Source organism: Mizuhopecten yessoensis, unplaced genomic scaffold, assembly GCF_002113885.1.
Source record: "Mizuhopecten yessoensis strain PY_sf001 unplaced genomic scaffold, ASM211388v2 scaffold10523, whole genome shotgun sequence".
In the NCBI taxonomy this organism is placed as follows: domain Eukaryota; kingdom Metazoa; phylum Mollusca; class Bivalvia; order Pectinida; family Pectinidae; genus Mizuhopecten; species Mizuhopecten yessoensis.
In genome coordinates this window covers 743,094-759,353 of record NW_018408589.1, presented here as the reverse complement: position 1 = coordinate 759,353, position 16,260 = coordinate 743,094, and the positions used below count along the sequence as shown (strand labels likewise).

General features: G+C 37.5%; 1 protein-coding gene across 1 annotated transcript in view; it reads left to right on the top strand.

Moving 5' to 3' along the window:
- LOC110460916 (zinc finger protein 91-like) overlaps positions 1 to 13,680 on the top strand; it is a 17,122-nt gene extending 3,442 nt beyond the window's left edge. The window contains exons 2-3 of the mRNA XM_021514131.1: positions 246 to 346; positions 8,634 to 13,680. Coding sequence (XP_021369806.1) covers positions 8,863 to 11,460 — 2,598 coding nt within the window. The 5' untranslated portion in view covers positions 246 to 346; positions 8,634 to 8,862 and the 3' untranslated portion in view covers positions 11,461 to 13,680. The remainder of the gene's footprint in view (positions 1 to 245; positions 347 to 8,633) is intronic.
- The last annotated feature ends 2,580 nt before the right edge of the window (positions 13,681 to 16,260 follow it).

Here is a 16,260-nt window from a genome sequence, read left to right as displayed (position 1 = left end):
GGCCTGTAGCATGCTGGGATGAAGGATTACCATGTTAGTTCAAATGAATGACCTTGATCCACTTTCAACCTAATGTCCTTGTTCGACAATCAAGGTCAGAGGCGTCATATGTTTAAATCTTTTAATAGGTTCTTATGAAATCTTAAGATTACAAGTGTTAGATTAATAACAGGTGAGCGATGCAGGCCCATTGGGCCTCTTGTTTGTTCGGTCTTTTGATTTTTGAATTTTTCATTTTGTCATAGGTTGAATGTCTCTACATAACTGTTATACTGTGCGCAGCAAGACTATGAACAGCAAGTAGCCCCTCAGCACCACAGAACAAGCTTTTACAAAAGTTGCACATGTGAGTATCTGTATGTGTATGTGTCACAAATAGGTTTTTTGGCTAAATCCAACTTAAATTCCATTTTTTTAATGAATTGTAGATTTATGGTTATTCCTGTCATAATATATACCTTCACCAACATCTTGTTTATTGGTTTAATGTGTTTCTGTTGTGTGGTTACTCAGATAATTAACTGTTTACATTACATCTCCCCTACCCCCAATATTTCCCTGTAAAGTGCCGGCACCCCAGGGAGAAAGAAGTGCTATATGTAAGTCTGTATAATTGATAGCTGATCAGTTAGGATGGATATCTGATAACCTTTTATGACTCATGTTTTGTGTAGAATTTTGGAGTTTTGTGTGAATTCTAAGTGTGTTAAATTGTCAAATTCCATCAAATTTACTCAAATTAAGTATTTGATTACTTAAGATAATGTAAAAATGACAGAAACAGAGTCACCAAGATTTCTTTTCAAAAAAATGTGAGTGGTATGGGTTATAAATGTGTGTGCAAAATATGAAATTGCTGAGTATGTGCTAAATTAGTGTGCTAGAGGTTCATGTTAAGTAAGTGAAATGAGAATTATTTGGTGCTGTCTCTGAATAGCACATGTACATCAGGGGCTATAACTTGGTTTTTCTTCATAACTTATCATTTCATTTCCACCAAACTTAACCATTTTACTCGGTAATGTATATACTTTTAAAAACTTACTTCATTTCAACATTTTAAAATGTAAAGTTTTCCTTTAAGGACCCACACAACTAAATCAGCAAGTGTTTCATATGATTGTAGTTCCTATCTGAAATAAGTTCCGGCTAATTACTGGGCCACTGAAGGAGTTTAATGAAGAACTGATGACAGAGTTTTAGATAAATGAAATGTTCAGGTATTCAACTTTTGAAAAATATATACTTTTGATATATTTCCATGTCTGTGTGCGGATTTGCACAGGGGCAAAATGTCTGGGGGCGTTTCTGTTTTGGGTCACCGGTTTTGCTTGTAAACTTCCGGTTGTCAACTGCTTGGCGCTGTGACACTCCAATATGGCACTAAACCTACCAAAAAAGTCATTTTGTAGCCTTTGCAAGGTATGTATTTATGAATCTAGACAGTTGTCACTAGTTTTGAACTTCAAATATTAAAGTTATTAGCTAAAATGTTTGGTAATAACATATAGTAAATGATTTAATTGTGTAAGTCCTTTATAAGTTATAGCTGTATTGAGCTATGTATATTTTCTCAGATTTCAATTTTCATTAAATTAAATCAGTCGCATAAAACAGTAAGGTTTATGGTAATGTTGACTACAAAAAGCATACAATTAGCCTAATTTGATTTTAACTTTTCATAAATGTAAAATTTTCAATTTTTACATCATTATTTAAAAAGAAAATACGTTTATTTAATGTCTTTTGTTAATGTTATCAATCTAATGATAAAATCTACTTTTAAAAGCGACTTTGTTTCGTTTTCCTTAAAAAAGAAATCGCATGAAAATAGCTCAAAAGACCTATTTCAGATAGGTCAATAGAGCTATAATAGGTCTTTACAACTATATAGCTCAATCTGCAGAGTGTACTGGACCTGGTTATATCCCAATACTAACGTACCCAGCGACTGAAAGTCGAACAAGATCAATATAAATAGTAGTTGCATGCCCCTGCAGTGGCGGACCCAGGGGGGTTGCCCTAGTTGCCCAGGCAACACCCTTTTTTCTGTGTCCAAAAATAATCTGGCCCAAGGTTTTTGAAGATTTTCCTCTATTTAACATGGGATTTCCTTCTAATATCAACCATCCCTTGAACTATGATTTTCTATGCCTTCCCTTTGCACTCAGTTTTAATATCTATGCCTAAGGGTGTTGCCCAAACAAGGAGTTCACTATATACATATAGCTACTTATACTCTAAACAATAGGGGATTAATCCTCCATTGTCTATATATTAGTAAGGTCTCCAGTCAGGTGGTCACTGGACTGACTCTACCTAATCTTATTGTTCTAATGTCACGGTGTGGTGATCTCCCTGTCAGGTGAGAGAGGACTATATACCATCTGTTGGAATTAGGTATAAAGGTAAAGTGTTATTTCAAAGGTAGAGTCCATTTCATGATAAATGTACCTGTATTTTCACACATGGTCACCAGGAGTGATTTAATATACCAATTAAAAAATATTAATTTCAAAGGCAATGAAAATTAAGGACCCGAACTCCTTGGCATCACTTCATCCGATGATTAATAACCAATGTTAGCATAAAAGCCTAGCGTGTTCATCTGATTAGCTCACCTGGTCCAAAGGACCAAGGTGAGCTTATGCCATACCGTGGCGTCCGTCGTCCGTCCGTCAACAATTTCTTTAAACGACTTCTTCTTCTTAACCACTGATTGGAATTTAACTAAATTTGACTGGAAGCATCCTTAGGTGGTGGGGAATCAAAATTGTACAAATGGTGGGGCTGACCCCCCAGGGGGCTGAGGAGCGGGGCAAAAACGGGGCAATTTGGCTATATTGCTTTAAGCGACTTCTTCTCTGGAATTAAGAGATGGATATCAACCATATTTGACTGGAAGCATCCCTAGGTGGTGGTGATTCAAAATTGTACAAATGGTTGGGCTGACCCCCCAGGGGGCTGAGGGGCGGGGCCAAAAAGGGGGCAATTTGGCTAGATTGCTATAAACGACTTCTTCTGTAGAACTATGCACTGGATATCAATCATATTTAATCAAAAGCATTCATGGGATGCAGGGATTCAAAATTGTACAAATGGTGGGGCTGACCCCCCGGGCTAAGGGGTGGGACCAAAAAAAGTTTATTGCCTGGAAATGGTTGAGATCCCCACCATATAACCACATATACAATTGCTGAGTATAAAGAGAAGAATGCACATTTGCTTCCAGGATGGCCCTAGGGTCTGGCCCCACCCTTGGAAACATAGTCCTTGGGCCATAACTTTAAAACGGCTGAGATCCCCACTCAAAAACTATATATACAAATGCTGGGCATAAAGAGACGAATGCAGTCACAATATTAGAATAGACCCTGGGGTCTGACCGAACCCCTAGGGACCTAGTTTCTTAGTCACAGCTTGGAAACAGTTGAGATCCCCACCCTATAACCATATAGACAATTGCCGATTACAAAGAGATGAATGCACATATGCTTCCAGGATGGCCTTGGGGACTGCCCCACCCTTGGAGACTTAACCCCTGGGTCATAACTTTGAAATGGTTAAGATCCCCACCCCAAAACTATATATACAATTGTTGGGCATAAAGAGACAAATGCAGTCATGATATTAGAATTGACCCCAGGGTTTGCCCCACCCTTGCAGACTTAACCCCTGGGTCATAACTTTGAAACGGTTGAAATCCCCACCCCAAAACTATATATACAAATGCTGGGCAAAAAGAGACAAATGCAGTCATGATATTAGAATTGATCCTGGGGCCTGGCCACAACCGTAGGGACCTAGTTTCTGAGTCACAGCTTGGAAACAGTTGAGATCCCCACCCCATAACCATACATAAAATTGCTGGGCATGAAAAATTGAATACAGATATATATGCTACAAGGATTGGCCTTGGGGTCTGGCATATTCCCTTGGATCTCATTTGGAGAATATTCTGCCATGATTGCTTAGATATCCAGGTGGGCAATACAGGCCCTATGGACCTCTTGTTCATTAGTTGTTGCCCCTGTATATACATTGTATGTATGCATATACTATTTCACAGTAAAAGACAAACAGTTAAATAAATCATAATTCATGTTTATGACAAAATAAATTAATATAAAATTGCCAAAATGCTCGCCTAAACTATATGTACATAAAGGATTAACGCGCATTATCAGCTGAATCTAAAGAAAAGCCCCCACCCCCTCCTAAACTTTGACAAGTGACCAGTTTAAGGGCCTGACACAAACATCAACATTTTAACCAAAAATCTACATTTTTACCACTTTTCTTACTAAACTTGTTAACACTCACCTCGCTCGGTCTTCATAAAATATAAATACTCTGCGCTGTGAAATGTAACCCAGAATAACACTGCGAACTCAGAGGACTATATATATATTATACGCCTCACTCGATCTGTTTGTCAATGGAAATAATGTCCGATAAATTCTTGCTTTCTACGCTCGGCAGTGCTTGAAATAGTTCAGTATTACATCTTCAGAAGAAGAAAAAAAAGTAGTGTACATGAAGAACCAACATTACAATTATAGTTTAATAGTTTTAGATAAGTGCAAAAATATGTGGTTTTGTTTTAGTTTGAATACCCAAAATTAATTCCTGAGCTCCCAGCTGCCCTGTACTGTGTGCTCCAATGGGCTCTCAATGAGGAAGTTTCAAGGGGATTGATACATTTTGATCAAAATGAGGGAGTCTGTCTCCTAAGGAGGGAGGTTGACACCTATGTATGTGCACAACAAGTTTGATCTGGCTACGAACCTCAAACACTAGACTGTCGTTCTACCAATTGAGCTCTCTGGTTGCCGACCAATGACCCAGTCCAGTTCCGCTATATTCCTTCCCCTTTTTCTAAGTCCTAATCGCCCTCGAACACACCGCCCCTTGTCAAGCGTACACCAAATGCTTGAATCAAGGGCTGGACACATGCACCACTATAGCAAGATAAGGAAAAATGCATGACCAGACCGGGGTTTCGAACAAGGGACCCACCAACTATTGACGGATGCTCTACCAATTGAGCTACCTTGTTGCCGAGGATCGACCCAGTCCAGATCTTGTACATAATCATTGCACAGGAGGGGATATCTGAAAACAACATGTTGTAATCACAATTGTCACGGTATTCACATTTCACAATCATTTACACTTGAACCACAGGTGAAAAAACAGCTAAATTAAAAACAGACTCTATCAGCTTCCATATAATTACTTAACCTTTTAACCTCAGATGATCATCACTCACAGACAAGAATAGAACAATATACCCTAAGTAGGGTCAGGTAAAAAAATATCTGTTACAGTAGTGCCTGTGACCAACCCTTGTTCAAAGTACTGGGTGAATTCTTGGCAAAGGGAATTCCCAACTCTGGGTTGTTAATAGTGTTGTGGTCGGGGGAGAAGACGTAGTAGTGAGGGAGGAATGTTGTGGAACTAGACTGGGTTGATTGCCAGCGACCATTTAGCTCAAACGGTAGCTGTGTCTGCCAAGAGTTTAGCTTCAAACCCCAGTCTTCTCTTGCAATTTCCTAAGAACACTGTGTTTCGAAGTTGTTGGTTTTTTAAGGTAACAACTGAAATATAATTATGTTCAAATGGTTTTTTTAAACGCTGAATTTACTCAAGTTATAATGCCACCGTCCTCTCTCAGTTGCTCAGTTTTAACCAATCGGCAAACTGAATGAGAGAATGTTTGTTAAGTACTCAGAAGCGATGCTATTGGGATACATTATTCTTTCATTCCTATGAGTATATGACAGAACTGTCCACGGTAAGCTAATTTTTATGATTGGAATGAGAGAAAAATACTCTTAAATACCAAGGGGTCACATGTACAGTAGGTTAGGGAAATTCTACTCTCAGTACTTTGTTATGCCATGGCGTTTCATGAACAATTCATGAACTGTTCATATTAAATTCATGAACAATTCATGAACTAATTAATGAACTAATTCATGAACTGTTCATGAAATAACCAAGAGGCATAGGGTGATGATATTTGACCAGTAGCATCCTTAAATGAAGAGCTTTAATGACTTTTTCTAAATAACCAAGAGGCTTAGGGCGATGATATCGGGCCAGTAACATGCTGTCATGAACGGCTACTAAGTTTTTTTTCAAATGAATGACCTTGACATATATTCAAGGTCACAGGGGTCAAATATGTTAAAAACGTTTAATACAACTTCTTTTGAATAACCAAAAATCCTAGGATGATGATATTTGTCCAGTAGCATGCTGGAATAAAGGACTTTGGAGTTTGTCAAAATGAATGACCTTTGCCTATTTTCAAGTTCACAGGGGTCAAATATGTTAAAATCTTTTAAGGACTTCTTCTGAATAACCAAGAGGCCTAGGGTGATGCTATTTTTCCAGTTACATTCTGGGATAAAGGACTACCAAGTTTGTTCAAATGAATGAGCTTGACTTATATTCAAGGTCACAGTGGTCAAATATGTTTAAAACCTTTTAGCAATTTCTTCTGAATAACCAAGATGCCTAGGGTGTTTGTATTTGGCCAGTAACATGCTGGGATGAATGGCTACCAAGATTGTTCAAATGAATGACCTTGAATTCTTTTCAAGGTCACAGGGGTCAAATATGTTGAAAACTGTAAACGACTTCTTCCATATAACCAAAAGGACCAGGGTGATGATATATAGTCAATAACATCATGGGATGAAGGGTTACCAAGTTAGTTCAAATGAATGACCTTCACCCATTTGCAAGGTCAAATACAAAGTAAAATACTGACTTTGACCCTGGCTCTTGATGGAGGAGGTATTTAAGGTGAAATCAAACAAATCAAAGTAACAAATGAGTATTGAACCATTATTTACATTTCTGTTAGCCCAGCAAATATGGAGGTGGAAGGAAAACAAGACTTGCATCATAACATGTAAAATGTACATTTTGCTTCATTGCGATTCTTTTTGAAGTCCAAATGCCAAACGTCAAGCTCAGCTATATGGGCAGATTGCTTCTTGATGATTATGGGAGATATATTGCCACAAGACGGGGCCCTTACTGACCTGTCAGTGTTCTAGTTCTTATTAACCACCAAAATACTGCTAAATTGCTGAGACTTGTGGATTTTTTTTACATCCTATTGCTAAAATGTTGTAATAGTTAACCAACTTTTGACCAATTATGATGCTGGACTTTAGTCTCAAAAATATGTTTGTTTCCCATTACCTGACCGAGCTTATATATTTTGCGTGTTCCATAATATTTTTTCGGAAATCAATTCAAGGATTTTGTTGTACTTTTTAGCTCACCTGCCCTCGGGCATAATTGGGCCAAGTGGACTCAATTTTGTATAAACGGTTTGTGTGGCCCCCCTGGGGCCAGAGGGGCGGGGCCCAATAGGGGAAATAGAGGTAAAACCTTTAAAATCCTTCTTCTTCTGTAGGGATTGGGGGATTTTATTCTAATTTAGACTGGAGCATCTTTAGGCCAAGGGGAGACTAAATTTTGTATAAATGGTGAGTGTGAACCCCCCCCCCCCCCAGGGCCAGAGGGGCGGGCCCAATAGGGGAAATAGAGGTTAACCTTAAAAATCCTTCTACAACCATTCCATAGGGATTAAGGGATTTCATCCCAATTTAGTCTTAAGCCAAGGGCATTACATTTGGTATAAACGGTGGGTGTGGCCCCGTCTGGGCAGAGGGGTGGGGCCCATTAGAGGAAATAGAGGTAAAACTTTTAAAATCTTTCTAGCGTATGTATAGAAGGATTGTATCCTTATTTAGTCTGGAGCATAATTGGGCCAAGTTGTATAAACGGTGTGTGTGGCTTCCCTAGGGGCAGATAAGAGGTGCCCAATAGAGGTAAAACCATTGAAATGGGGTCTTCTTCTTCCATAGGGATTACGAGACTTAATCCCAATTTTGTTTCCATCAAGTTGTCTAGTAGTGCCTGGTACCATTAGGATGTATTCATTAAAACAAGATGGGAACCAGGCCGCCATCTTGATTTTGACATTTGAAGTTTGTTCTCGGTATATATCTCCAGAAGACATTTGAAGTTTGTTCTCGCTATATATCTCCAGAAATACTGGATTGATCTTTCTGACATTTCATATGTACATACCGTACCTACCATAGAGTACTGTATCTTAAAATGACCTCATATCCAGTACTTAAACATATCCAGGTGAGGGATACAGGCCCTCTGGGCCTCTTGTTTTAGCATGTTATTTAACAGGACACTAACATTTAAGGCCTTAGTCAGTTGACCATTAAAACTCTAAGGACCTCCTGTAGTTTTTATTGGATTCTGTTGAAAGAATGATGTTCACTTTTGCTCCTGAAGATTTAGAAAATGTTATTCACTTTATTCCCAAAAGTTTAACTGTTAGGAGTAATTGTTGTCCTAATGAAGCATTATTTCTCATATGAAGTGTGGTGCCCAACCTGTTAACATGAGTTTATTCTTCCATTTTGTATAAATATAAAGCTATCTATAACAAAATGTGACCCGATCCATCACATGTTGTAGTTCTCTTTTTTTTATAAATCAAAATGGAAGAAAGATCTCAATTTCCATATTACGTATAGTCCTTAATAGTTCTTCTTCTGATATTTTGTACTTTGTTTGTTTTTCAGATACTTTCATTTGACTTTTGTGTGATGGGACTCTCTGAGATACTATCTTTTGGACGTGAAATGTACCGAAGGCATTCCAATGAAATATAAACAATGCACCATCAAATAATTCCTTCATACTCATGCACCTTTTATAAATGCATCATAAAACCAAAGACAAACATTAGTTCTGTTGTGTCTGTAATTTGCTGGTAGTTTTGAAAGAACATCTGAAAATTACTCTCGTGACATGGAAGAAAAAGACAACGCCAAGTGTGATGTCTGTGGTGGAATGTTTGGGAGCAAACATATCTTGAGCCACCAACATACACATACAAAAGAGAAGCCACACACGTGTGACGTCTGTGGTAAGGGTTTTAGTCGACCATCTTACCTACACAAACATACCAAAACACATAAGGGAGCAAAGCCTCACAAGTGTGATGTCTGTGGTAAGGAATTTAATCAGGCATCAAACCTTCGAAGACATGTAAGGATACACACCGGAGAAAAGCCTTACAAATGTGATGTTTGTGATAAGAGGTTTAGTGATTCGTCTGTCTTACAGAAACATGTAAGGACACATATGGAGATTAAGCCCTACAAATGTGATATATGCGGAAGGGAATTTAATAGGAATGGCCAACTAAAATCACATATCAGGACTCATTCAGATAATAACACTCTCGCGGATGATAAATGTGGGGACAAAGTGAATAGTTTATCTGACAAACAGAAACGTACGATGTCATACGCAGGAGCAAAACCTTGCAAGTGTGATATTTGTGATAAAACATTTAATTCAAGAGAACACTTAAAGCTTCATATCAGAACACATACAGGGGAAAAGCCTCACAAGTGTGATCTCTGTGGTAAGGAATTTAATCAGGCATCTAACCTTCGAAGACATATAAGGACACACACAGGAGAAAAACCCTACAAGTGTGATGTCTGCAGTAAGAGTTTTAGTGATTCAACTATTCTACAGAGACATGTAAGGACACATACCGGAGACAAGCCTTACAAATGTGATATTTGTGGAAGGGAATTTAGTAGGAATGACCAACTAAAATTACATATCATGACTCATACAGATAATAACACTCTCGCGGATGATATATGTGGGGACAAAGTGAATAGTTTATCTGACAAACAGAAACGTTTGATGTCATACGCAGGAGCAAAACCTTACAAGTGTGATATTTGTGGTAAGGAGTTTACTACTAGGGAACACCGAACGGTACATATCAGGATACATACAGGCGAGGAGCCTTTCATGTGTGACATTTGTGGTAAGGGGTTTAATCAGGCATCAAACCTTAAGAGGCATGCAAGAATACACTCCAGCGAAAAGCCCTACAAGTGTGATCTCTGCAGTAAAAGGTTTAGTGATTCATCTACGCTACAGAGACATTTCAGGACACATACCGGAGAGAGGCCTTTCAAGTGTGATCTCTGTAGAAAAGAATTCACTCAATCCCATACTCTACAATTACATATACTAACACATACTGGAGAAAAACCTTACAAATGTGATGTCTGTAGTAGGGAATTTAATAGGGCCCACGAACTGAAATCACATATCAAGTCACATGCTGAAGGGAAACTTTCTATGTGTGACCTGTGTGGTAAGGGATTTAGTGATTCAGTTAGCCTACAAAAGCATTTTGGGACACATACAAGAGAGAAGTCTTACAAGTGTGACGTCTGTGGAAAGGTGTTTAACCAGGTATCTAAAATGCAAACACATTTTATGATACATACTAAAGAAAAGCCTTTCAAATGTGAAGACTGTGGTAAGGTGTTTAATCAGGCATCTCACCTACGAAGACATGCGAGGATACACTCCGGAGAAAAGCCCTACAAGTGTGATCTCTGCAGTAAAAGGTTTAGCGATTCATCTACGCTACAGAGACATTTCAGGACACATACCGGAGAGAGGCCTTTCAAATGTGATCTCTGTAGAAAAGAATTCACTCAATCCGCTGCCCTACAGTTGCATATACTAAAACATACTGGAGAAAAACCTTACAAATGTGATGTCTGTAGTAGGGAATTTAATAGGGCCCACGAACTGAAATCACATATCAAGTCACATGCTGAAGGGAAACTTTCTATGTGTGACCTGTGTGGTAAGGGATTTAGTGATTCAGTTAGCCTACAAAAACATTTTGGGACACATACAAGAGAGAAGTCTTACAAGTGTGACGTCTGTGGAAAGGAGTTTAACCATGCATCTAAAATGCAAACACATTTCATGATACATACTAAAGAAAAGCCTTTCAAGTGTGAAGACTGTGGTAAGGGGTTTAATCAGGCATCTCACCTACGAAGACATGTGAGGATACACTCCGGAGAAAAGCCTTACAAGTGTGATGTCTGCAGTAAGAGTTTTAGTGATTCAACCACTCTTCAGAGACATTTAAGGACACACATGGAGAAGAAGCCCTACAAATGTGATATATGTGGAAAGGAGTTTAATAGGAATGACCACCTAAAATCACATATCAGGATTCATACACACGAGAACACAGGGAAAGAATTTGATTATTCATCTGACATACATTTCCGGTCATATGCTGGAGAGAAACCATACAAGTGTGATATTTGTGGTAAGGAGTTTACTACTAGGGAACACCGAACGGTACATAATAGAATACATACAGGCGATGAGCCTTTCACGTGTGACATTTGTGGTAAGGGGTTTAATCAGGCATCAAACCTTAAGAGGCATGCGAGAATACACTCTGGAGAAAAGCCATACCAGTGTGATGTCTGCAGTAAAAGGTTTAGTGATTCGTCTATTCTACAGAAACATTCCAGGACACATACCAAAGAGACGCCCTAAAATGGAATGTCTGAGGTAAAGGTTTCGTTCATCACCTAAGGTTATACTTCGGGAAACCTGGAAGAGACACTCTTTACAGAAGTTATGTCTGTGGTAAAATTGTATAGACAAGCATCCCTTCCAGACACATCTCTGCAGCTGCATTAGGAGTTTTAATTTATAACTGTTAGGTCTAATGTTAATCTCCTTTACCTAGGAGAGACTCCCAACATACGTTTATCAGAAAACATACAGCAGGGATACCTTGCAGTCTTTATATCTGTTGTAAAAAGTAAAACAGAATAACCTGCAAGTCAGCACACATAACGGATCGTATTTTTAAAGTTGCGATGTCTGTGGTCAGGTCATTCATCTACGTTACAAACACTTCCAACCAATAGTAACTACGAGGGATAACCCCTACAGCCATGATGTCAGTAAAGGATTTAGCCATCGTATCTACAGACACATCTCGGAACATAAACAATGGACAATTTACGAGTGTTATGTTTGCGGTAGTACCTTTTGTTAATGACGTCGACAGCATAATACTTATCATATACAACATTTGATACATACATGCGGGTATAAGAGAAGCATACACGTTTATTACCATACCTCATGTTTAGCTCACCTGTCCCGAAGGTTTCTTGTACTCCTTCGATAAACCTGTATGGTACTCAGAAGGTTTTAAATAGAAATCAAAATACCAGGTGAGCTATTAAGGCCCCTAGGCCTCGTGTTATAATAGCGTGTCTGATTGGACGATACTGGTCACATGACGGGTCATATTTCCCTTATTTGAATAATCTCTATAAAAATCGGCATGACGGAAGCAGACGACAACAGTGGCGCGTCAACCTGCTCATCTTTACTATCGTGTTATTGTTTTGGATTTTTCGACACAATAAAATATATATTGCCCTTGCAGTAGGGAACCACAATTCTTGTATACTCCTCGATTAATTATGTTTCACATGGGCTTGGCCCTCGTGAAACATGATTAACCTCGGAGAAACAAAGAATCGTATGTTCCGGTCCTTCAGTAAGGTAATAAATGTGTAATATTGTATTACCGTGTACAAATAATCTGTCTATAGAAAGTGTCTATATGTGGCGTTGTTATGAGATATATTGTATCATCATCTATATACTACTTTATACCACCTACCGGTAGCATGATACGTTATTATGATGGGTTGTCGGTATGACACAAAATCAAGAAGAAGCTGAGTACCACTTGAGAAGAACTTTTGAATGGTCTTTCCCATTTGGGAACGTACTTTCTAGAAAATATGAACGTCTGCTCACGCCAGGTGACGTCCTGAACCGGAATAATATCCACACAAAGGTATTCAGCGTATGTTAGTAGTCCGTCTTAAACAATCAATATACAGTTTGGGAGACAAATTGTGAGAATAGCAACACCATTTTAAGTGTATATACGAATATCGATAACCCTATGCAATAATATTGTTTTAAAAATATTTTTTTCTACATAGTTTAAAGGTTCATGGTATTCCTCCGCCCAAATATTCTACTAGTTTACGTTTGTCATAGACCGATGATTCGCGATTGATGATCATTGAACTTACAAGTCATTTGGAAATATGATGTTTAGTTGATTTTTTACGAATGGAGACATATTGTAAGGTAGTAGTATTTAGATGATAGTTTATCACACAGTATTGTCAAGGTTTGCCGTAAGAACAATACTCTCGTCGCGGGCACATGAACGAAATCTCGAGTCATGACTTCTTGATGTTATTCACTTGCTCGCGAGAAAATTGTTTTCTCAACAAACCCTAAAGATAATGTGAGAATCCATAATTCTACTAAAGAACACATAAATAATCTCGATATTACGATAACGACAGCAGATGTTTGTACTGTTAACATGTAAGCGGTATTCTGTATAAAGCGCGTCTCACATTCTCTCCGATGTCGTCATATATCAACAGCTGCAATGAAATAAAGAAGATCATGTTTTCTGAAATATCTTTTTTGATTGAAGGCTTTTATGTGCGTGTTTATGAGTACCTAAGGGATCGGATTGTTTTTGAGCGGTAAACAAAATGATACCAAAATATAAAAATAGATTTCAGTATGTAGCAAGAGACTTTATCACATAATGTACTGTGTTATCTAGTGAATATACCTATGTCATTTTTTTGCGTATTAACCATGTAATATGACCAATTAGCCCTGTGATTGGTTGAAAGTTCCAATTGTTTCGTCACGCCTAGGACAAATACATGACGTCATAGACTTCCGCACTGGAGTCTTAATGGCGGCTTTTTACATTTCAAGGTTGCATGAAAATTGTCGTTTTACACGAATAAATGCCACAAATCTTGATTATGTGATAAAATTGATCTTACACTTGTTTTCATTTCATGTGAAATTTATGAAATGGAAACTCATATAAGATCCTATATTAGTCATAGGACCAATCTACAGACAGCAGAAGTCTTTCTTGAGAAATAAATATCGATGCATGTTTTGTATTTGCGTGCAGTACAACGGTTTGATCAAGTACCTTTATTCAACAGAATACTACATAGAGGATATATCACACCCCACAACAAATATGATAGAAAGTTATATTTAGAAACACGCAATTGCTAATATAAGATTACCGCTAAAATGTTTGTAGGCATATCTACGACAGCGCTAATAATCCTTTATAGTCTTAAATGCAGACACATCTGACATAACACTTTCCTACTCAACATCTAGAAATATCTCTGACAGGAAACATTAATATCAGGACTTGCATATTTACCAACACATATCGGAAACAACACATTCAGACTTTACAGAAAAATCATCATTCATCATATGAAGACTTGCAAATAGTATGTGCATTTGTAGACGTCACTGCTCAAGAAGTTTGCCAGATATAACGAAGAAAATTAAGACATACAAACAATTAATCACTTTCTAGCATGGTGTTCTTGAGGAAAGGTTTTAGTGATAATATAGTCTAAGAGCCGTACGATTTCAAAAGAAATGTATAAAGAAAGTTAACACTTATTCACTGAAAAAACACGTTTTATAAAACTGTAAGTTCATACATCTAAATTCTTGCACATTTTGATTTATACTGCAATACTTCTAACCTCACAGTGTGTATGACTAATAAGTTAGGATTACCGAATAAGTTGGGATTACCGTGACAGTTTGCACTGGGAAAGATACGATTCTTCAGCAATCTAATGTTTTTATTGATGTACATAGATCTCATATTTTTTTATTGATTAAGGGAAAAAAGTTATAAACCTTGTTGATATTATGTTTTTAAACATGAAATTGATTTTTGTAGTTTTTAGCTCACCTGCCCGACGGGCAAGTGAGCTTATGTCATGGTGCGGCATCCGTCCTTCCGTCCGTCAACTTTTCCTTTAAACGGCTTCTTCTGAAGAATGAACAGGCATAGAGCCATGATATTTGACTGAAAGCTTCGCTGGTAGGAGCCCGACAAAGTTTGAGAACGAAATTGACCTTGACCTACTTTCAAGGTCACAGGGGTCAAATGTGTCAAACTCTTCAAACGACTTCTTCTGAAGAACTGAAAGGAATAGAATCTTCAAATTTAGCTGGTGGCTTCCTTGGATGGAGCCCGACAAAGTTTGAAAATTAAAATGACCTCAACATACTTAAAAGGTCAAAGAGGTCAACAACATTTCAAAGGAATTGTTCTGAAGAACCAAAAGAACTGTATTCATAAGATTTGGCTGGTAGCTTTTTGGGATAGAGCTAACAAAGTTTGAGAAGGAAAATGACATTGACCTACTTACAAGGTCACAGGGAAAAATATAGCAAACAACTTCGGAAGAAGAACCAAAAAAGCATAGAATCTTATAATAATATTTGGCTGATAGTTCCAACAGATGTAGTTGACAAAGTTTGCGAGGGAAATATCCGTATTGCAATAATATTTAATGAGAATATTTTGCTATGACTGCTTAAATATTCAGGTGAGGGATACAGGCCCTCTGTTCCTCTTGTTACTAGTTAAAATTATATGATTATTATTTGGCTATGTATCAAATACGTTTTTAAGATTAACCGTAACGGTTTATATATATCCGTAAGATGAACAATACATGTACGATGTACGACGAAATGCTTGTAGAAAAGACTCGCCTATACACAACTACAGTCAAGACATCAGGAGTGACTGTGAAATCGAATGCAATTGTTTTATTACTTTTAACATTTTAGTCAATCAGTACAGTGCTGCGTGCACATATATATATATATAATACTAACATACAATAGAAAATTCTACAATGTGCACACGTCAATTCAGGTAGTGCAGATATACAATATTTGGTGACTTCTCTATGTTTTACGCCAGATTTGAATAAATTGTGCTTGATACTTTTATGTTATCAGTTTTCATTACTTAAATAAACTAACATAAACGGTTTCTTGTGATAGCATTTCTTAACATAGCGGCTTTTGATACATGTAGATAGATAGGATTGTTGCATTATATACATATTCGTTACTTTCTTACAACATTATTATATCGACCCTCTGCAATATTGAGCTTAATTATGAGATAACCATCGGACGAACGAAGGGTAATTTCTAACAAATGTGCACTTCCTATGGGTTCCATTAAACATTGTATATAAATTTCCACGTATATATTTATATAATTTCTATAAAAAAATAATTAAAATCCTTTAAAAACACAAATTCTACGTTAAATAATATTTTAACTACACCAATCTTACCATTGTCATCATTCAACATTTACCCTAATTCTAGTATCAACAATTCATTTCTCACACTACTCCATTCACTATT